Raw genomic sequence first — 22,299 nt, 5'->3', positions numbered from 1 at the left:
ACAATATAAATATAAAAAATTAAACATTTAGAAACAATTTCCACACATCTAGTACAAACAGATTTTCTACAAACCTTTACTGTGCTTCATTTTATAACCTGATATCCTGGCAAGAACAGTCTGTATCCACCGTGCCAAGGTCAAGAGCTGAGCAAGGGCCTCTGCATTCTCACTAGAAAAAAAAGACATTTAGAAACGATCAGCTTAAAATCAATCTGCAGGGCTAAACTTGTAGAGTCTTTCCTTTAATAAATGGGTATATTAAAAACATCAAATTCTGTGGGGCATAGTGACATAACCGTTAATCCTAGCACTCAGAAGGGAGAGGCAGGCATATCCCTATGAGTTCAAATCCAGCCTGGTCTACATAGTGAGTTCAGGCCAGCAAGAGATAATGAGACCTCATCTCAAAAAAAATAAATGAGTAAAATTAAAGCATCAAGCTTACTCAGATCATTAGTGTTGTAGATCATGGAAATGTGACTAAAAAATATAGTTGGCACTATGACTAAGAAATAACCATACATCTATGACTGAGAAGAAATAAAATACCAGTAAATTGAAAATACCACTGTGGTTACTCATCAACGTGATGTCATCGACAACCTGATTCCTCCATACTCAATCTACAGGACTCAGGTTCTTCCCCCCCCTCCCCCTTGGTTTTTCGAGACAGGGTTTCTCTGAAGCTTTGGAGCCTGTCCTGGAACTAGCTCTTGTAGACCAGGCTGGCCTTGAACTCACAGAGATCCACCCACCTCTGCTGGGATTAAAGGAGTGCGCCACCACCGCCCAGCTCAGGACCCAGGTTCTAATATCCCAAGTTGGTCACTTCTTTCCACCTCCATCCGCTACTCTCCTGGAAGTCCTACTGCCCCTCACATGAACCACTTCAGTGGCTTCTTAATAGTTCTTTTCCGGTTTTCACTGGATTATTTGGTATTTTGGTGTCTAGTTTTCGAGTGTTTTTAATTGTCACCATAGAAACTCCATCCAGCAACTGATGGAAGCAGATGCAGAGATCCCCAGTTGAGCACTGGGCTGAGCTCCAGAGTCCAGTCGAGGAGGGAGGAGTGATATAATATGAATAAAGGGGTCAAGACCATGATAGGGACACCCACAGAAACAGTTGACCCTAGCTAGTGGGAGTTCACTGTCCTCTGAATGTGGGTGTCAGTTGTATGGTTTAGGTTGTCTATGGGGCCACTGGCAGTGGGACCAGGATTTATCCATAGTGCTTGTACTGGCTTTTTGGAGCCCATTCTCTTTGGAATGATACCTTGCTCAGCTTAGATATAGCAGGGAGGTCTTTGGTCCTGCCTCAAAATGATGTGCCAGACTCTGTTGACTTCCCATGGGAAGCATTACACTTTCTGAGGAGTGGGTAGGGTGTGGGATGGGGAAAGGTAGAGGGAGCGGGCAGAGGGGAGAGAGTGGGAACTGGGATTGGTATGTAAAATGAGAAAAGATTGTTTTTTTAAAAAAAATTTTTAAAGATTTTTTAAAAGAATTCTTTTCCCTTATACTTTATAAAAAATTATTTGTTTTTGTTTGTTTGTTTGGTTGATTGGTTTTGGTTTTGATTTTTCAAGACAGGATTACTCTATGTAGCTCTGGATGTCCTGGAACAATATGTAGAGCAGGCTGCCCTCGAACTCAGAGATCTGCCTGACTCTGTCTCCACAGTGCTGGAATTAAAGGTGTAAGCCACCATCACAGACAAATTTTTGTCTTATCTTTCCCCCAGAGCTGAAGACCAAACCCAGGGCTTACCATTGAGTACATTCCCATTAGGGGCCTGTGCTTTTGATTCTAAACCTAGCTTCCTCTGGAGAAAAACAACTGTTCATCCCTCACTTGGATCTGAAAGTCGAGCTGCCTGAAAAGTCTGTGTTTAGTGTCAGGCACTGGCCAGATTCTGGATTTCTTTGGTATGTCTCACAGTTCAGCAACTCATACTATGTTATAGTAAGCGTCTCCTTCATGGAATGCATATTCCATAAAAATAAGACTATGAAATAATGATTCATTTAAAAAAGGTCTTGTTTTAAAGAAGTATGTATGTATGCATGTATGTATGCATATGGACGTTTTGTCTGCATGTACATCTGCACAGCAGAAGAGGGCATTGGATCCCCGGGAACTACAGTTATAGCTGGTTGTGAGCTGCCATGTGGATGCCAGGAATTGAACACAGGACCCAGCCAAAGTTCTTAATCAATGAGCCTTAATCTCTCCAGCCTCTGAAAGGGCAGATTTGAAGGAAGTAAAATATAAAATGAAGTGTGCTGTATTTGAATACCTACCATAAATTTGACCTAAGAAATCTTTTTGGTTCTCAAAAGTGAAAGTGTATTATGACTGGTGATGACGTAAAAAACAAACAAACAACTAACGTGAGTTTTAGAAAAAAACTTGTGTGTACATGATGTGTATGTATAAGTATTTATGTGTGTAGTGCAGGTGTGAGCACACCACAGTACATGTGCAGACAACAGAAGTCAACCCTTTGTGTTTGCTGGTGCACACACTGGGCTAGACCTTTTCCTATCCCGGCCTCCCATCCCGCATAGGAGGCTGGATTGACAGACAAGTACTAAAAAGACTAGCTTTTACATGGGTTCTAAAGATTTGAACTCATACCCTTCTACTTTCACACTAAGATAAATTTATTGTAAATGTTTTATATCAAAATGTTAGTTTTGGTGCTAGAGGGATGGCTCAGCAGTGAAGAGCACCTACTGCTGTTGCAGAGGACCTGAGTGTAGTTCTTGGTACCCACAGTTCATAACAGCCTGTAACACCAGCTCCAGGGGCTATGACAGCCTCTTCTGGGGATTGAAGGCAACTTCACTCACATATGCACATACCCCCACACATACACACATAACTGATAATAAAATTTTAAAATTTTAGAGAGCAATTAGATATGTATCTTTATTTTGGGAATTACCCTGTTTAAAAAGCTTGTGTAACCTAACAAGCAGCTGGAAGAGACTGGGCATGGTGATAGATGCCTGTAATCTCAGCACTCAGGAAGCCGAGGTAAGTGATTCACAAGCTCAAGCTAGCCTAGACTGCACAGCAAAGTCTTATCTCAAAAAACAAACAGCTCTCGAGCCCTCAGAAGTTAGAAGTGAGGTCTGGGTTCAAATCCTGAATCTCTTGGAACAAACAAAAACCACTCATAGTCTCTATCCAATTATTTATTTATGTTTAAATGGAAATAATAGTGCCAACTTCAGTAGATTACTGAGAGAATTAAGACATGGAAAGTGCCTGGTACATTGTCTAGAGCTTGTCCAGTACATGAAGAACAAATCTTTCTGACACTTCTTTGTCCCCTTAAGGTGACATAACATAAACAAATATGATGAATAAAAATAATTCCAAACTGGGTTTTCCAATGACACAGAATAGCAGAGGTAAAGCAATCACTTCTTGACTCTGTTTGTAAACACACCACTTTTCTGTATCTTTGCTGTGAAGGACATAATGAACTTATACTGTTGTTCTGTGGTGCATCACACATGCTAGGGAGGTACCCAACACTAAGTGATAATATCTCTAGCCAGAGGCACACTTTCAAAATGTAAAACCATTTTCTTTGAAAGAACTGAATTATTACAAATTTACTGATTTTTAAATAATTTAAGAATAACATGTTCTGAGACAGTGTCTCAGGATCTAGCCTTAGCTAGCCTGTAACTTGTTACATAGACTAAGTTGGCCTCAGATTCAGAGATCTTTTGCCTCACTCTACTGAATACTGGCATCAAAGGCGTGTATTACCATGCCTGTCTAAGATAACAATTTTGTTATCATCAGTAGAACAGTAAGAATATAGAAGTAAATAATGAAATGTTCTAATAATTATTAAAAACTAGTGATATCTGTTAAATTGCATTTTCAGACAATCAGAATATAAACTAATTTAAAATTTAAAGGCTCACACATTATTCAAAGATACGATCCATATAATGCTGTTATTTATTTTTATCATTAACTATTGGTACAGATCTCCAATAGGACTTGTATCTTTGAGGTTTTGCAGCTTTGATTGTAGAAAGACAAGTGCATAACACACTGCTTTAAGTAAATGAACATGCTAGTTCTCTTTGATGCCAAAACCTGAGCTTTTAATCTTCTTTGCAAGCATAGTGCAAGCTATGGAATGAGAATCGTATTAATCCCTATAAGACACAGAAAGCCAGTAATCTGGCAAAAAAAAAAAAAAAAAAAAAAAAAAAAAAAAAAAAGCAGCAAGTTAAAAGTTAAGGACAGTTTAAAAACAAGTACCTGAACAAAGGGTAAAACGAACGCACCTGTTGATCTTCTGAGGTTGCACGGGAATGATGGGGATGACAGTGTTGCACAGAGACTTGCAGAGTGGGCACAGGTACTCTCCACTTTCCAAGTCAAACAGGTCAACATGAATGCGTTGCTGAGAACTTAGTTGTACAGCTTCAAAATACCTGCAAAATTCAAGATACAGGTCCATTTAGAACAAGTCACATGACTTTGATCTACTCTAAATAAAAATGGTTAGAATTTTGAACGTAGTAAGTATCTTTAGAACTTATATGCAAAAGTACATGTTATAATTCTAGAAGAAACAGAATTCCCTTTGGGGTATGGATAAACTAGAAACTACATTACAGCAGACACAAATTTGAAAACTCTGCTGAATCTTAACTTGTCCCCATCTTAACAGCAAGAGGACATAACTAGAGGCCCCCAATGGTTATCCACGTCACTGAGGGCTTTCAATAGAAAATGATGTTTTGAATCTGATGGCAAATGAGTAAATAATACAAAAATTATCAGAAATTACATTTTGAAATTTTTACCTTTTCTCAAGATAAAACCAAAAATTTTTACATTATAAAGATACTTATTATTTTTGCTTGTTTAGTTTTTTTCAATACAAACATATTGTATTTTCTGTGTAGCTCTGGCTGTCCTGAAACTGGCTCTGTAGACCAGGTTGGCCTTGAACTCAAGAGAGGTCTATTTGCCTCTGCCTCCACAGTGTTGGGACTAAAGGCATGCATCACCATTACCTGGCTGCAAAGATACTTTTTAGTGTTTTAAGATTTTTTTTTCCTTTTTGTTTTGTTAAGACAGGGTTTCTCTGTGTGATAGCTTGGTACTCACTTTGCAGACTCACTGGATGTCTTGGTACTCACTTTGCAGAACAGGCTGGCCTCAAAATTCACCTGCCTCTGTCTCCTGGGTGCTGGTATCAAAGCCATGCACCATCACCACCTTGGCCTAAGTTTTGATATTTTTAAATAAATATTACTGCTTCTATTGCATGACTAGCAGCAAACAGTGTTAATACTATTTAGATTGTGGGAAGCAAATGCATGTTGAGTGCCAGGAACTGACCAGGGCAGCACACTGTGCATGCATGCTAAGTACATGCTATATTAACAAGCTACACTCCTAATTCCTGAAAACACTAAGATGGGAACTTTATACATCAATTCCTAAGATTTACAATAAATGAAAATATAATTAGCACAATGCAAAAAGGATTAGTAATTAAAATTGTTTTAATTATTCTAGTAAGAAAAACAGAAGACATGAGAAAACATGCCTTTTTGTGGTGTGTAGTGAGCATCAATGTTCCTAGTCTCTTTCAAGAACATGTCAGAGGGACAACTTACTTCTGCCAGCACACTGCATGCATTACATGACCACAGCTTCCTGTATAAGTTCCATGTGCCAGGTCTGGATCCATGAAAAGAGGGTCCAGGATTTCTGGTTCAGAAAGACACAAATAAGAGGCATGTACTTATGTTTTCTTGAGTTAAGGAAGTGACAGTGGAAAAAAAGAGTTTTCAGATCTAAAATTCTAATCACAAAATTTTATTTCTTAAGAACGGCCAAGTATAGCAGTGATAGTAATATACAATATACATTTGCCTAATAGTGTGAAAAAAGAAGGAAAGCAGCAAGGCCATAAAAATTCTAAAATTTGTATGGATTAAACAACTCTATATTCATTTATGCTGTAATTCAAAACAGTAGGTTCAAGCTGATTGGTGGTTGAAGTGCTTTTTTATGCTTCAAGAACAAATTTACCTTTGTACTTGTAATGATAATTTGAATACATGACTACTTATAAAAATTCATTTTTAGATGTGTGTTTGCCTGCATATATGTCTGGAGCATGTGTATGCTTGGTTCCCAAGAGGCACTGGACCCTCTGGAACTAGAGTTGCAGACAGTTGTGAGCCATCATAGAGAACCCAGGTCCTCTGCAAGAGCACCAAGTGTTCTCATCTCTCCAACCCCTATAAATGACATTATTAAGAGGCCAGTTAACACCTCTGTGCCTCAGTCCTTTCATTTATACAGTGGTAGTAATGCACAAGGTTGTTGTGAGATATAGTAAGCAAATAGACACAGGGTTTAATCATGTCAAACATTAATAAATGTTAGTTCATAATCATCATTACTTCAAGGGAATTTAAAAAAATAAAGCAGATAATTTCCAGTAAGTATGATGTGTTACCTAATTAAAATTTTATGTAGTAAATGTTTAATATAAATCTAATCATAAGGCAGAGAGATAAATGCACAATGTGAGACATTAGATAAAATTATTAGCCTGCATTTATCAAAATAGTTATTATCATGAAAAAGGGGGCAAGGAAATAGTCTACATTAAACCAATTAAAATACACTTTTCCTTTGCTTTGTCTTTGAGACATTGTCTCACTGTGTAGCTTAGACTGGCCTTGAACTCACCATGTAGGCCAGGCTCACCTCCACCTAATGTAAAGTTTCCTGCCTTAGTTTGCCATGTGCTGGGATTACAGGCACGAGCTACCATGCCCAGTTCAAAAAAACTTCATAAAGTATGTTTAAGTATTAGATATATGTTTTGATCTTTGTTTAAAAAATATGCCTCCCCACTGAAGACAGATATAGAAACAAAGATTATATATGATATTCCTTCCTTAAGTATGGTAATGGTGTGGTAAGTATATAATAAACTGTCCTCAGTTTTGGGAAATGCATTCAGAAATACCTAGAGATGAACTGTTATGAGGCCAGCAATCTACTTTCAAATGGTTCAGCAAGATAAAATAAAACCAAAAAAAGATGATTAAGCAATGTGACTAAGAACTAACAAAAATCAAAACTAATAAAAAAGCCAAGTAGTCAACATGGCAAGTAAGAACCTAATCTATGTCACATACAAATATGTGATATAACCAAGCAGAACTTCCATACAATCTCACTGTTGAACCTCTTTCAACATTTATTTTTATTCTAATTATATAGAATTAGGCATGAAAAAAATGGCTGAAAGTAGATTAAGTAAGCAATACATACCCCCTGAGAGGTCTACGGGTTTCCCCCTGTGCTGGGTTAAGGCAGTGGATTTCTGGACGCAGGCTGATAACACCATGGCATTGTTTTCTAGTTTCACCTCTTGTTCTTCTTGGCAGAGGATGCATGTCAGCACCTCCTTTTCAGTAACAGCTGGGCCCCGCTTAGGACCCAAAGCAATTCTAGAGTAGTCACTGACTGCTGGAGTGCTACCAAAAGGAACAACCAGAAATTAGGACATATGTTTCGGTTATTGTCTTTACATTTTGAAGATTTCAGGTAAATAAATAAAAAAATTATACTTAGCAATATTACCTTTAGAAATCAACCCTGAATTTTCTGGCTTTAAGCACTTAATTTCTAACTAGAAAGTTCAGTTTGTTCGAAGTGCACAGAGAAATACATTACAGAATAGTATGTATGTAATGCTATTTAATTTACTATAACAAGAGAATTGGGGCCATTTCTTTTTTAATAACAAATATGTAGTACACATATCAAAGAAGTTCTGTAAAATATAGAAAAATATAAAAAAGCATTGTATTGACAATGTACCCACTAATAATCTTGTTTATTTCTTCTTAGTTTGCTTTCTATTTATAATACACATTTTGTATAAATATCATGCTATATATACAGATTTATTCACATAAATGTTGCTTTGTTTATACCTTTATTACTGTGTCATGTATTAAGATTTACTCAGAAACATTTTAAATAGTTGCCTAGAGCTACTCTTGCTACTGTAGTACCATAATGCTTTTATCTAATCCCTCTCCTTAGACACTTAGGCTTCTAATTCTATTTTAGTAGCTATTAAAACTACAAAAATTTAAACTTTTAATAAATCTTAATGATGTAGCAATTTTTATGAGCTACAGATATCCCTGATAGTAACAAAATCAAATAAAAGCAAGTATTTATAATGGTTTGTTACGCTAGACACTGTTTCACATATTTTATGATTTTTTTTTCACTTTAATTCTTACAATAAACATAAGGCAGGTACTGTAATTACTTCCATTTGCACAGAGGGAGAAACTGAGCCTAAAGATACTAAGAGGCAGACCTAGGAACTCATCATCAGTAAGTAACACCACCAAGATTTAACTAACCCAGGTGACTTGGCCTGAGAGGCCCGCAAAACTGTACAAGAAGCTCCCTAAAATATGGTGTATCACTCAGTGAACTATAAATAACTCAAATGCTCATCAGTATAAGTGAATTAGCATAATATAGAACATTACATAGCTTTCAAAGGGTACTGCTCAGCAGTAACATGTAGCCTACATCCTTAGAGAAAATAATAAGGACATATCATTTATACATTATGTTATGTTGAATAACATAAAACCATATAATTTTGTGACTACAGATATTTGCATGTAATAGTATAATAAAAAATTTCTGACATATATACATAAAACCTGTTTTGTTTTGAGATGAAGTCTCACTTATGTGTAGCTCAGACTAGCCTTGAACTTTCAACCTTTCTTTTAACCTCTTCAATGCAGGGTTATGCATATAAAACTTAACCATAGAGGGAAGAAAGGGAAATAGGATTTGATCAAGTATCCAAAGGAACTTTAGATTTATCCCTACCATTTGATTTTCCAATTGAAAGTATAGCAATATAGCTATAATTAAGATAGTAAAAGAAAAGGAATTAAGACAAAAAATTAAACTTAAGGGATTGAGAAATGTGCCTTCATCAACACTGAGAATGTTTTTTGCTTTTCAGGTTTTTTGTTTGTTGAGAGAGTTTCACAGGGTTTCACTATGCAGCCAGACTGATATGAAGCTCACTATATAATTCAGACTGGCCCTGCACTTGTGGCAGCCCTGCCTCTGCCTCCCAAGTGTTGCGATTACAGGAATGCACCATCATGCCTGGCCTCACTGAGAACTTCTTTACGGCTAACCCTTATATGTTAAAGAAATAAGGACAAAATATGGGAAATAATGTTTAAAGGAGGACAAGAAGGAGCAAAGGCCTCCACAGAAACAGGCAAAAGAGAAAAACAGGCAGTGGCAGGAGACAAAATGCAAAAAGTCAGTAAACAACTTTATGAGCGTTCTCCCTTGGACTAACTGGTTTACTCTTCAGTCTATTGGTGCCAGGGAACTGAGCCAAGCCAGCACTCTACTACTGAGCTTCACTCCTAGCCACAAGCTCTACTTGGTGATAATGAAGCATGTTCATACACTAGTAGGAATAGAAGCCTGCAGAGACAATATACAGTATCTGCCAATGTTTCAACCTAGCCAGGCGTTTTGGTGCACAACTTTAACCCCAGCACTTGAGAGGCAGAAGCAATGAGTGGGAGATCAGTCTGTAGACCTCCAGGACAGAGTTCCAGGACAGCTAAGCTACACAGTGAGACCTTACCTCAGAAATAAATACGTTAATTAAATTAAAGTTTGTTAAGTTCTGCCCTGTTAGAACTACGGGCACAACTACAGAAGAACATATGACAGCGCTCTGACAAAGTAATAAGGGAAAACAGGAACCTCACAAATCAGACAGAACACTGTAAACCCACACCATGGCAGACTGTACATTCATAAAGAGTAAAAGAACGTAAAGGAGGGAGGAAGGATGAGTGCAATCAGAATGAATGACATACTTGTGTAAAATTGGCAAAGAACTAATTGAAAAAATGAGGGGATGGAAGTCAAAGGGTCCATATTTACAGGTGTGCAGAAGGAGTAAACCTACAGATTTTATGGGTAGAATAAGGACTACAGCTGTTTTAGGACCTCTTAACTCAAAACAATAACTACATGTTGTTGTGGACTATTCCTTGACACTCTATGAAGATGTATCACTGTGATTGGTTTAATAAAGAGCTGAGTGGCCAATAACTAAGCAGGAAGAGACTAGATGGGACTTCTAGGGACAGAGAGGTCTTGGGGCAAAAGAAAGGTGAAGTTGCCAACCAGAAACAGAGAAAGCAAGATGGGCAATACACAGTAAGTAAAGGTCAATGAGCCTTGTAAAAGAATGTAGATTTAAAAATACGGGTTAAAAGTTACAAGAGTCTGATGACCTGAGTTACTCCTGGACCCACATGAGTCAGGGAGTAAAATGGCTCCTACAAGTTGTCCTCTGACCTCTAAATACACACACAATAAATTTTTTAAAAAGTGTGCAAAAAATATGTGCACCTTAAATATGCAGTATTTAAAAATATTTAAAAACTTGAAATTTAAAGAAACTGATGCAAAGTCTATACCATAGATCTACGTGTGCTAACATAAAAATATGTGCAAAGAGAAAACAAGATATAGAACTAAATATATGGGTGCTGGAGAGATGGCTGAGCAGTGAAAACCACTAGTTGCTCTTCCAGAGGACCCAGGTTCAATTCCCAGCACCCACATGGCAGCTCATGATCATCTACAATTCTAATGCCAATGAACAGAAAATAATGGGATGGTTTCTATTTCTGTTGTTCCCATTTTAATATATTTAGGAAAACCTGATTTCAGAAGAATGTTTGTTTTGTTTTACCTCTCTTCCTCCATAATGGAGTCTTCTTTTCCTGGCATTTCTGATGTATTGTCATACATGAGTTTGTGAGTCTCAATGAAGTTTTTCTGTAAGGCGGACATCTGGGCCATGATCTTCTGGCGGTGAAGCCTAGCAGCTTCAGCTTTTCTCTTCCGTTCTGCTTTTTCTTTATCATGAGTGGTCTGAATATTAAATAACACCAAAATTAGATAAGAGCTCCTATTAAAAATTCAAATCCAGATTGAATATCCCTTATTTAATGCAGCAGTTATCATATCTGATAAGGCATACTTTAAATAAAAAGCAATTAGGAGAGATAAACAGGGCTACTACATATTATTAATAAAAGAAAAACCATTAGCCGGAAGATGGTGGCGCACACCTTTAATTCCAGCACTCAGATGCAGAGGCAGGCAGACCTTGGTGAGTTCAAAGCCAGCTTTGTCTACAAGTGAGTTTCAGGACAGGCTCCAAAACTACATAAACTTTGTCTCAAAAAAAAAAAAAAAAGGAGGAAGAAGAGGAAGAAGGGGAAGACGGGGAAGGAGGAGGAGGAGGAAGAGGAGGTGGAGGAGGAGGAGGAGAAAGAAGAAGAAGAAGAAGAAGAAGAAGAAGAAGAAGAAGAAGAAGAAGAAGAAGAAGAAGAAGAAGAAGAAGAAGAAGAAGAAGAGGAGAACAATCCATCAAGAAGATTTTACAATTATAAACACTTATTAGAGCCTTTAACTTTGTAAAAGAAACACCAAAAAGCATAAAAGAATGTATGGGTCCTGATACAGCAATAGTGTGGGACTTCAATACCCAACTCTCACATTTAAATAGGTCTTCCAGAATAAAAATAAGAAACCTCAGAGCTACAACACGCCATTAGCCAGTGGATACAGAATATACACTTGACAGACAGGGAATGTTCTCAGAGACATACGGAACTGTCTCCTAAACTGATCACACCATAGGCCAGAAATCAATCAGTACTTAGATTCTTTAATTAGTTAATTCGTTTTTGGCTTGTTTTTTGTTGTTTTGTTTTTCAAGACAGAGTTTCCACTGTGTATCCCAAGCTGTCCTGGACCTCTCTCTAGAGATCAAGCTGGCCTCAAAATCCAGAGATCCGCCTGTCTCTGCCTCCCAAGTGTTGGTATTAAAGGCATGCACAACCAATGCTCAGCAGAATAAATTCTTTGTATCAGACCACAATGGAATAAAAGTAGAAACGAACAAGAAAAAAAATATAAAAACTACAAAAATACTTGGAAACTTAACAATATATTTTTGAATTAATAGTGGACTATTGAAGAAATTAGAAAAGAAAATTTAAAATTCCTAGAATTTTATTAGAATTTTATTAAATGAAAATGAGAATACAAGTTCCAGAACCTTTGGGGCACAGCCAAGGCAGTCCTAAGAACAAAGCTTATTGATATAAATTCTTATATTAAAACAACCACCATCACCGCCGCCTCTGAGATCTTAATGAACAGCACACTGACACCTAAGGCTCTAGAAAAACAATACTAAGCCAATTCCAAACCCAGGAGATGGGGAGACGTTTAAAAGTTAGGGAAGAAATTAACAAAATGGAAACTAAATGAACAATACATAAAATCAACTAAAGAAAGAGTTGGTTCTTTGAAAATGTAAGTATCACTAATAAATCCTTAGCCAATGTGACATAAAGAAAGAATGTGAAGACAAAATTATAATGAAAGGGTGTTATTTAAGGGACGCAATAAAATCCACAACATTATTAGAGCATAATTTGGAAACTTATTTGCCAAAAAGCTGGAAAACCTAGAAGAAATGTTCAAATTCTATATGCATATGACCTAGCAAAATTTAATCCAGAGGATAAAAAAAACTTAGAGACCTACTACAAGTACTGAAAATTTAACCCAGGATTTTTCACATGTTAGGCAAATGCTCTACCATACACTAACTTATGTACAGTGTATTTTCTTTTAAGAAAAATAGCTAATATCTCAATTAAGAATATCTAATAATTAAGATATAATTCCAGCACTTGGGAGGCAGAGGCAGGTGGATCTCTGTGGGTTTGAGGCCAGCCTGGTTTATATAGAGAGTTCTAGAAGAGTCAGGGCTACATAGAGAGATCCTGTTTTAAAAAAATAAAAAAACAGCCAGGCAGTACTGGTGCACGCCTTTAAACCCAGCACTTGGGAGACAGAGGCAAGCGGGTATCAGTGAGTTTCAGGCCAGCTTGGCCTATAGAGAGAGTTCCAGGACAGCCAGGGGCAGTTACACAGAGAAATCCTGTCTTGAAAATCAAACAAACAAATTTAAAAAACCAAAAGAATATTTTAATAATTAAATGTTAGTTAATTAATTCAATATTAGCAAAATATGATTCAAAACATGGAAAATCATGATCTACATATCTAATTTCACTGAATCTAAGATGAACCATTATTTTATATTTCCTAACAGATGAATACTGTTGACTAAATTATGAACTGCCATTGACTGAGACATATCCTAATTTTTTAATGTTTTAAATTTTATTTTAAAATGTTTTAAAATTAATATAATAGGGTATTTCTAAGAGTCCCACTAGACATCAAGTTCCTTTAACTTTGTAAAATATGCCCATCCTACTGAGCATATTAAGTGCAGTACAAAGCAGAGGACTAAAAGACGACAGAACTCACATATTTTACCACCAACAGTTTCTCCTAAAGAAGAAAGTGACTCTTTATTCAAAGACAGAGATAAATGTAACATTGTCACCGTGCTGTTACCTCATCATTCTTAATGGATTCCAAGCCTGAAGTGGTTGCCACAACTAAAGAAGATTTTTCTCTTAATCTCTTCACTGTGTCAAACATCTGTGAAAATAGATGAAACATTAAGTGGCTGGACTGACCAGGAAGAAAAATCACTAATCTGATTCAGCCATTTTAGAGATAAGATGGCTTATCTCTCAGGTAAGCTACACCGATATGTATTTCAAAAAAATTTTAAAAGTGCCCCTGACTATGACAATACTGCTGGTTAGCGAGTCACCAGCTGAGTGAGCGAAGTCAGCTGTTTGTCTGGGACGGGAGGTGTAGCACAGATTTATTTGTAAATTTTGACAGGAACTCTAACTCCTGGGCTCAAGTGATTTTTCTAACTTAACCTTCTAAATAACAGGGATTACATAGCATACCAACAAACTCAGTTTAAAGGAACATTTTTATTAATGTCCTCAATATGAAGATACACCACTTTATTCTGACCTACGAAGTGAAAACAATCTAGCCCCCATTACCCCTCCAACATTGCCGCCTCTCTTTATGTACAGTCCTACTGGACCTCTTCTGAGCACTTGCACTGGCCCCTTTCCTAAAATACTCCTTGGAGTCTTAGAACACTGGCTCTAGAACGATCCAGGTCTCAGCTCTAACTTCACCTTCTGACAAAGACCTCTCATTATTCAAGGGAATCTTCTTTCATCCTACTGGATTATCCTGATGATTGTTTTCAAATTATCTGTATTTCAACCATGGTATATGCACCATCAAAGAAAGCTCTTCGCGCTGCTTGGGGTCTTGAATTCAGCACGGTACACTGCAATCACTCAATGCACGCAACTGATAATGACATAACTGAGGGTATTTTTCATTACTAAAAGTAACTCCACAGAAACAGAAAAAAAAATGAATTACCGTAAGCATAAAAAAACCACAGTTGTGGCCGGGCGGTGGTGGCGCACGCCTTTAATCCCAGCACGCGGGAGGCAGAGGCAGGCGGATCTCTGAGTTCGAGGCCAGCCTGGTCTACAGAGCTAGTTCCAGGACAGGCTCTAGAAACCACAGGGAAACCCTGTCTCGAAAAACCAAAAACAAACAACCCACAGTTGTGATATAACTGACAATAAATGACTTTACAAATGGAAAGAGAACACAGGACACGGATTTTATCAGCAAATAGAAGATTTTATATATGGTCACATATAGCATGGAATTACAGTTATGTATAGTGACTAATATTCAATAATGAAAATAAAGGATTGTCACTTTTTAGACTTTTTTATTTTTAAAATTGTATTACAATTGTTTCTCCATTCATACCTCCAAACCTTCCTATTTACTCCTCCCTTGATCTTTTTCAAACTGATGGCTCTTTTTTGCATTAATTGTTGTTACATGTGTATATGTGTGTGTGTGTGTGTGTGTGTATTCCTAAATATAACCTGCACAGTCTCATATTACTTATATGTACTTTTTATGCGCACACTGTATCATACTGCAAATTTTATTTATTTATGGTTCTGAGGGTTGAATCAAGGACTCATACATGTTCAAAACACATTCTACCACTGATCTCTACTTTCTGCCCTTACAATGTTGTCTTCATTATAATCTGATTATGCTCTTTCTACTAATAAAGGTGAAACGGTGTGCAAAGTTATACCAGTAGCGACCTCACACACCTTATATTTTTGTACTGAGTTTACTGACTGTATCAAGGCCACATCGAGCAACAAACTATTTAGGGGTGCATAAGTACATTCTGTGATGTTCAAGAAAGGTTGAAGAGCTTAATAATGCATTTATCAAAATGTGTTCTTGTCATTAAGCAACACATAACTATATTAAACCAGTTTACTTTTGCAACATACCTGGAGTATCCATGCAATCATGTCCTTCTGGCCTTCTAATTGGGGGATTCCTTTGAGCTTCTCCAAAAGCATTTGTATATTCTGGGCATTCATGGCTGAACTTCCCAATCCTTTTTTAAAATACAAAAGTATATTTAGAGAATTAAAATTCATAATTTTGTACTAATTATAATTCTTAGTGCCTATCATTCACACGCTAATTGAAGTTTGCCAACCAGTCCCTTTGCTACCTTAATTTTTATTTATTTATTTTTTTTGTTTTGTTCTGTCTTTTCAGACAGGGTTCCTCTGTGTAGCCTTGGTTGTCCTGGAACTTCCTCTGGCCAAAAATTCAGTGATACATCTGCCTCTGTCTCCCAGGTGCTGGGATTAAAGGCATGTACCACTACTGCTCAGCATTTAATTTTTTTAAAAGAATCTGTGATTACATGATTAAACAACAGAATAAGAGAGACTCACAGCCGGGCGGTGGTGGCGCACGCCTTTAATCCCAGCACTCGGGAGGCAGAGGCAGGCGGATCTCTGAGTTCGAGGCCAGCCTGGTCTACAAGAGCTAGATCCAGGACAGGCTCTAGAAACTACAGGGAAACCCTGTCTCGAAAAACCAAAAAAAAAAAAAAAAAGAAAAAAGAAAAGAAAGACTCACATTATAGTAAGCCTCCCGCTGCATCACCCATTGGTACTGCTAAGGGCTACCCTTCATAGTCTGCTCTTGCCTTTCCTCTGTGCTCACTGTCTACACAAAGCCCATGATGAGAACAATTGCAGAGATACTCAAGGGAAAGTTATTCATATGCAAAAAAGGCTAACAGTATTTTCAATACACAGAAAGCAAGTTAAAATAAAAAGTGAATTAGGTATAAGACTTTGGACTCACCAAGATAGGATAGATAATTCTCTGAATTTGTCAAATGCAAATGGACTAGACATTGTTGGTGCATTTATTGCCTGTATGTATTGTACATAGTTTTTCTTATATTAGTTATAGTCTTCTTTTTTATTTTAGACAAAGGGGGGAAATGTTGTGGCATTTCACTTGTATTCCACTTGTAAGTAAAACTTCCCTGCAAATCAGAAAAGTAAAACAGCCACACTGGCCAGCCTTATAGACCAGGCAGCAATATCACACACTTTTAATCTCAGTGGCTACACGAGCTTGCCATAGAAACCAGGTGGTAATGGTGGATGCCTTTAATCCTAGAGAGGATTATAGACTGGGAAGAGATGGCTCTCAGACACAGTCTCATTCTGAGATTCTTGGAGGCAGGATCACTTTTTTGGACTGAGGTTGAGGTAGGAGACAAAGCTGGCTGCTTTGCTTTCTGGTCTTCAGGTTGAACCCCTATATCAGTCTCTGAGTTTTTATTAATCATGCTTTAATTGGTACTCATGTATATAGAAAATGTGGTTACTTTGCTCATAAGTATTGGTTTTATAATCAATGCTTCAGAAATGCTCTTTGAACAAAACTACCTTAACGTAATAGCATTTTAATCTAAACCTATGCTAGTCTTCAAGATTAAAAAAGAAACATTTTCAGACACACTTCACTCCTGACATACTACAACCACACATACAGTAAAAACACCTGCGATAGGGAATCTTTATAACTTTGAATTACAAACTGGCAATTTAGCTAGAAGTTTGTTGGGAAATGAGCTGTAGCATACTTGAAGCCTTATGGTAGAAGTCGAACGTCACTTCTTCTTCAGGAGCTTTCTGAAGCTGCTGCTTCTCTTCCAGCAAGCCCAGCGCCAATATGTGGAATGCCTGGAGGAAAAAAACGGGGTCTCTGAAGGGCTTCTTCTTTAACTGGCAATACTAATATAAATAACCCAAAGAGGAAGAGAACAATAAACAAAAACAGACAAAACTTATACAAATGGTCAAGAGAAAGAGAAATCATGAATACTATGAAAAATGCCTCAGATTAAGGAGACATAGCTTAAAGTATCACCTAAAAAGTCATAAAAATCTCACCAGGGTGGTGGCACATGCCTTTAATTCCAGCGCTTAAGAGGGAGAGGCAGGTGGATCTCTGTGAGTTTGAGACCAGTTTGGCCTACAAAGTGAGTTCCAGGACAACAAGGACTGTTACACAGAGAAACCCTGTCTCAGTTAAAAAAAAAAAAACTAAACAGGTCGGGGGATGTGAAGTTTAGTATAAACTACACAGCTGCCAGAGTGTCTGGAAGCAGTCAGTTGTTATTGCACTGGTGATAGCGCGAAAATTAACACGCTTTACATTTTTAAAAATCAGAGTGACTGATGGAGTAGGGTCTATGTGTTACTTCCATTGGTTAATAAGAAACTGCCTTGGACTTTGATAGGCCAGCCCTTAGGTGGGTAGAATAGACAGAACAGAATGCTGGGAAAAGAAGGCGGTGAGGCAGATGCTATAGCTCTCCTCTCCAAGATGGACGCAGGTTGAGATCCTCCCTGGTAAGACACAACCTCGTGGTGCTACACAGATTATTAAAAATGGGTAAATCAAGCCGGGCGGTGGTGGCGCACGCCTTTAATCCCAGCACTCGGGAGGCAGAGGCAGGCGGATCTCTGTGAGTTTGAGGCCAGCCTGGTCTACAAGAGCTAGTTCCAGGACAGGCTCCAAAGCCACAGAGAAACCCTGTCTCGAAAAACCAAAAAAAAAAAAAAAAAAAAAAAAAAAAAAAAAAAAAAAGGGTAAATCAAGATGTGAGAATTAGCCAATAAGAGGCTGAAACTAATGGGCCAGGCAATGTTTAAAAGAATAGTTTCCGTGTAATTATTTCGGGGCATAAGCTAGCCAGGCGGTAGGGAGCCAGGGCGGCAGGCAGGAACACAGCCAGCTGTTCCATCAACAAGTGACAATATCAGTTAAAAATTTAAAGGAACAGACTGTGTACTCAGAATTGTACATCAAATATACTTATTTATGTATGCAAAATTATTTATACAAGGATGCTCACTGTAAACCAGGGGTGGCGAACACCTGTAATCTCATGTACTTGGAAGGCTGAGGTGGAAGGATCACCTGAGTTCACAAAATCAAGACCAGCCTGAACAACATAAACAGAACCCATCACAAGCAAAGAAGCAAACTGACCATAAACAACACTCATCTTAATAGTCTTTGTTATAATAAAACTCCCAATCCAAACCCAATGTCTATTAATAAGAGAAAACTTAAATGCACATCAAGGAATGACAAATACCTTTATGTGCTTATGTTGGTACAGTTTCCAGAATATATGAAACATTAACAGTGTTTATCTCCTGAGGAGGACACTGGGAGATGGGGAAATTTAAATAAAGTTTAAATAAAGCTCTACAATACTGAATCTAGTACTGCAGATATTTATCACTGTTATAAGCACAGAGATACAAATGGAGCATTAGCCTACAGACCAATAATAACCAGAAGGAGATGGGGGTAGAGAAAACTGAGTAGGTATCAAATAAATATAGTTATAGTTACCATAAAGTAGCAGGATTAAGAAATTTATTAATTAGCAGTTCCAAGAAGTCAGGTATGATGCCTAATAAGTATAATCTCAGCCCTCAGGATACGGAGGCAGGAGAATTGACCCAAGATTAAAGCTAGCCTAGGCATGAGGAGTTCGAGTCCACCCTGTGCTTCAGTGTGTGACCTTGTATCAAAACACAAGGAAAAGAACTGTGAGTGTGGCCTGGTGGTGGAGGTCTGGTCTAGCACAGTCATGACCCTGGGGCCATTCCCCAGCACCACTATAACCAAAGCAAACAAAATATATAAATAGATGCCTATAAAAAGCATGATGCAACCAGGCATTGGTGATGCACTCCTTTAATCCCAGCACTCAGGAGGTAGAGGTAGGAGAATCTGAGTTTGAGGCCAGCCTGGTCAACAGTGTGTTCCAGAACAGCCACAGTGACACAGGAAAACTCTGTCTAGGAAAAAATAAAATAAAAATTTGAAAAAAAAAAAAAAGAAGAAAATGCATGATGCAATGGGAAATGGATTTATTACTAGCATGATGAGACGTCTTTTTTCCCCCATACTCAGGAGAAGGAGCTTTATTTGAATAGAGTTGGAGAATAGTACCTAAGATAGCATAGGAATAAATTATGTTCCAAAAGAACTCATCAACCAAATGGATTCTACTTCCCAGAAGCTTTGCAGGGGAGGGCACAGCAAAGGGCAGGGAGTGGAAGGTTAACTGCCCCTAGCACAACACAGCTGCTGTACAGAAAGTAATCAGAGCATTAGAGAACATCTAAGAGAGAGAGAGAGAGAGAGAGAGAGAGAGAGAGAGAGAGAGACAGAGAGAGACAGAGAGAGATCTCTGAAAATATGTTATGGATAATAAAAACATGATAATGTATCAACAAAGAAACAGGCCACAGTTCAACCACTTTAAAGATTCCTAAATAGCATGTTTCTGATAGGGTTCTGATTGACATTAGCCAGGAATTGTATTTCAGATAAACATACCATTTGGAGCATCCCTTCTGTCCACAAATTAGAATCTGTGTCTACTGCCCGCTCAAATATGGTCCTGAGAATGTACATCATGACATCGCAGTTGAGAAGGTTGATTACTTTGCTGAAAGCAGGGCAGAACTCAGGAGGAGGTGGCGGTGGCAATGCTATTAGGGAAGCAGAATAAATGGGGAAGAGAGACAAACAGGTACATTTTTATTTGAGTTACCCTAACATACATAATTGCAAATATAAAAATTAATAGCTTAAATGCAAAATAATGTGATTTATTTCTACTTTAAAGCACTGAAAACATCAATGTCAAAGGAAATGTAAACTGCTGTACCAGTCTCTGAGAATAAACTCAACCTGCGTACAATGTAAACACTGTCATTTATGTTGGCCACACCTTTTTTTTTAATTTTTATTTATTTTATTTATTTATTTTCTCTCTTTTTTTTTTTATTAAAGATTTCCATCTCCTCCCCTCCTCCTCCCCCTTCCCTCCCCTCCCTTCCACCCATACTCCCACTCCACCCCTCTCCAAGACAAAGAGCCATCAGGGTTCCCTTCACTATGTTAAGTCCAAGGTCCTCCCAGCTCCCCCTAAGTCCAGGAAGGTGAGCAACCAAACTGACAAGGCTCACAGTGAGCCCGTCCATGCTGTAGAGTTCACGTTCACTGCCGTTGGACCCAGCAATCCCACTGTTGGGAATTTACCCAAGAGATGCCCAATCATATTACAAAAGCATTTGTTCAACTATGTTTATAGCAGCATTATTTGTAATAGCCAGAACTTGGAAACAACCTAGATGCCCTTCAGTGGAAGAATGGATGAAGAAAGTGTGGAATATATACATATTAGAGTACTACTCAGTGGTAAAAAACAATGACATCTTGAATTTTGTATGCAAATGGATGGAAATAGAAAACACCATCCTGAGTGAGGTAACCCAGGCCCAAAAAGATGAACATGGGATGTACTCACTCATAATTGGTTTCTAGCCATAAATAAAGGACATCGAGCCTATAATTCATAAAAAAATCCTAGAGAAGCTATATAAGAAGGTGAACCCAAAGAAAAACATATAGTTATCCTCCTGGATACTGGAAGTAGACAAGATTGCCGGACAAAAAATGGGAACATGGGGGTGGGGTGGGATGGGGGGAGGGGGGATGGGGAGAGAAAAATGTGAAGTGGAGGATGGGAAGAGCTTGGGGGAATAGGATGGTTGGGATATAGGAAGGGTAGATATGGGAACAAGGAATTATACATCTTAGTTAAGGGAGCCATTCTAGGGTTGGCAGAAACTTGACTCTAGAGGGGTTCCCAGGTGTCCTGGCCACATCTTAATATGTAAACACAAAGAAGCTCTTTAGTTGTTCCCCTCAAATCAACAAAATAAAACACCCACAGAAAACAGCCAAATGTATCAGTTCAGAATCTCAATTTTACCTTCATCTTTATTTTCTTGTTTTCTCCTTTTCTTCTGCATATGTTCAGCCTATTAAAGCAAAGGTAACAACTATCATTACACACACTGTTTAGCCAGCACAAAACGAAAGGAATACTGCTTGAAAACAAATAGATTGATCTATCCAGTAAAGTACTTTATACTAATTTAAAATGTATGCAAAATATTATCTTGACTAGAAGCCAAAAAATTGTCCTAGGGAAGGACACCGTAAGATGAGTAAGGTATGATTCTCATTGAGAACTTAGCCAGTGTCCATGCTGTGAGATGGCTCAGCCAGTACAGGGTCCCTACAACCTAGTAAGACTTGGGTCAAGACCCAAGTGATGGAAGGAATAAACAGACTTCTGGATATATACCCATACCCCAGTAAATAATAAATAAATGTAATAAAAACTTAAAAAGATAAAAAAGAAAGAACTTAGCCCTGTTCTTTTGGTCAGAAGGGCTTCCCAGTTTCTATTCTGTACAAGAACCCACATGACAGTATGGAACTTTTATCTTTATTCATATTCATATGTAATTATTTTATTAAATGAAAGCTTCTTTATTCGACTCCACTGCTGTGAGAGAATACCAGACAGCATGACTTAAAGGGCAGCAGCATCTCGCCCAGTTCATGCCTGGTTTCAGGAGATCATGGAGAGGAAGCCATGGTAGAGTAGCCTTTCTCACAATGCCAGCAAACAAGCAAGACAATGTTGAGAGCATCCAGCTTTCTCCTTCTCCCACTTTGTTAAAAATTACTCAGTTTAAGAAACGTCAACAAAATGAGCCATCACCTAAACCAATCTATCCTAAGAACAACAGAAATTATGCGCCAATCCTCTGTAGAACAGTCACTGCTGAGGAAGGGAGGAAGGGAGGGAGGGAGGGAGGGAGGGAGGGAGGGAGGGAGGGA

The 22,299-nt window shown here is 37.9% G+C and overlaps 1 protein-coding gene across 2 annotated transcripts in view; it reads right to left on the bottom strand.

The window, feature by feature from the left end:
* Ubr1 (ubiquitin protein ligase E3 component n-recognin 1) overlaps window positions 1-22,299 on the bottom strand; it is a 129,113-nt gene that overhangs the window by 34,039 nt on the left and 72,775 nt on the right. For both annotated transcript variants that reach the window (XM_038329994.1, XM_038329995.1), the window contains exons 24-33: window positions 21,380-21,428; window positions 19,936-20,090; window positions 17,153-17,252; window positions 15,483-15,592; window positions 13,618-13,704; window positions 10,862-11,043; window positions 7,351-7,556; window positions 5,673-5,766; window positions 4,326-4,475; window positions 75-172 (exon numbers count right to left, since the gene is read on the bottom strand). In XM_038329994.1, coding sequence (XP_038185922.1) covers window positions 75-172; window positions 4,326-4,475; window positions 5,673-5,766; window positions 7,351-7,556; window positions 10,862-11,043; window positions 13,618-13,704; window positions 15,483-15,592; window positions 17,153-17,252; window positions 19,936-20,090; window positions 21,380-21,428 — 1,231 coding nt within the window. The remainder of the gene's footprint in view (window positions 1-74; window positions 173-4,325; window positions 4,476-5,672; window positions 5,767-7,350; window positions 7,557-10,861; window positions 11,044-13,617; window positions 13,705-15,482; window positions 15,593-17,152; window positions 17,253-19,935; window positions 20,091-21,379; window positions 21,429-22,299) is intronic.

Source organism: Arvicola amphibius, chromosome 5 (genome assembly GCF_903992535.2).
Source record: "Arvicola amphibius chromosome 5, mArvAmp1.2, whole genome shotgun sequence".
NCBI classification, from domain to species: Eukaryota; Metazoa; Chordata; class Mammalia; order Rodentia; family Cricetidae; genus Arvicola; species Arvicola amphibius.
The sequence above is the reverse complement of the archived record's forward strand: the minus strand, read 5'-3'. Positions and strand labels throughout refer to the sequence as shown.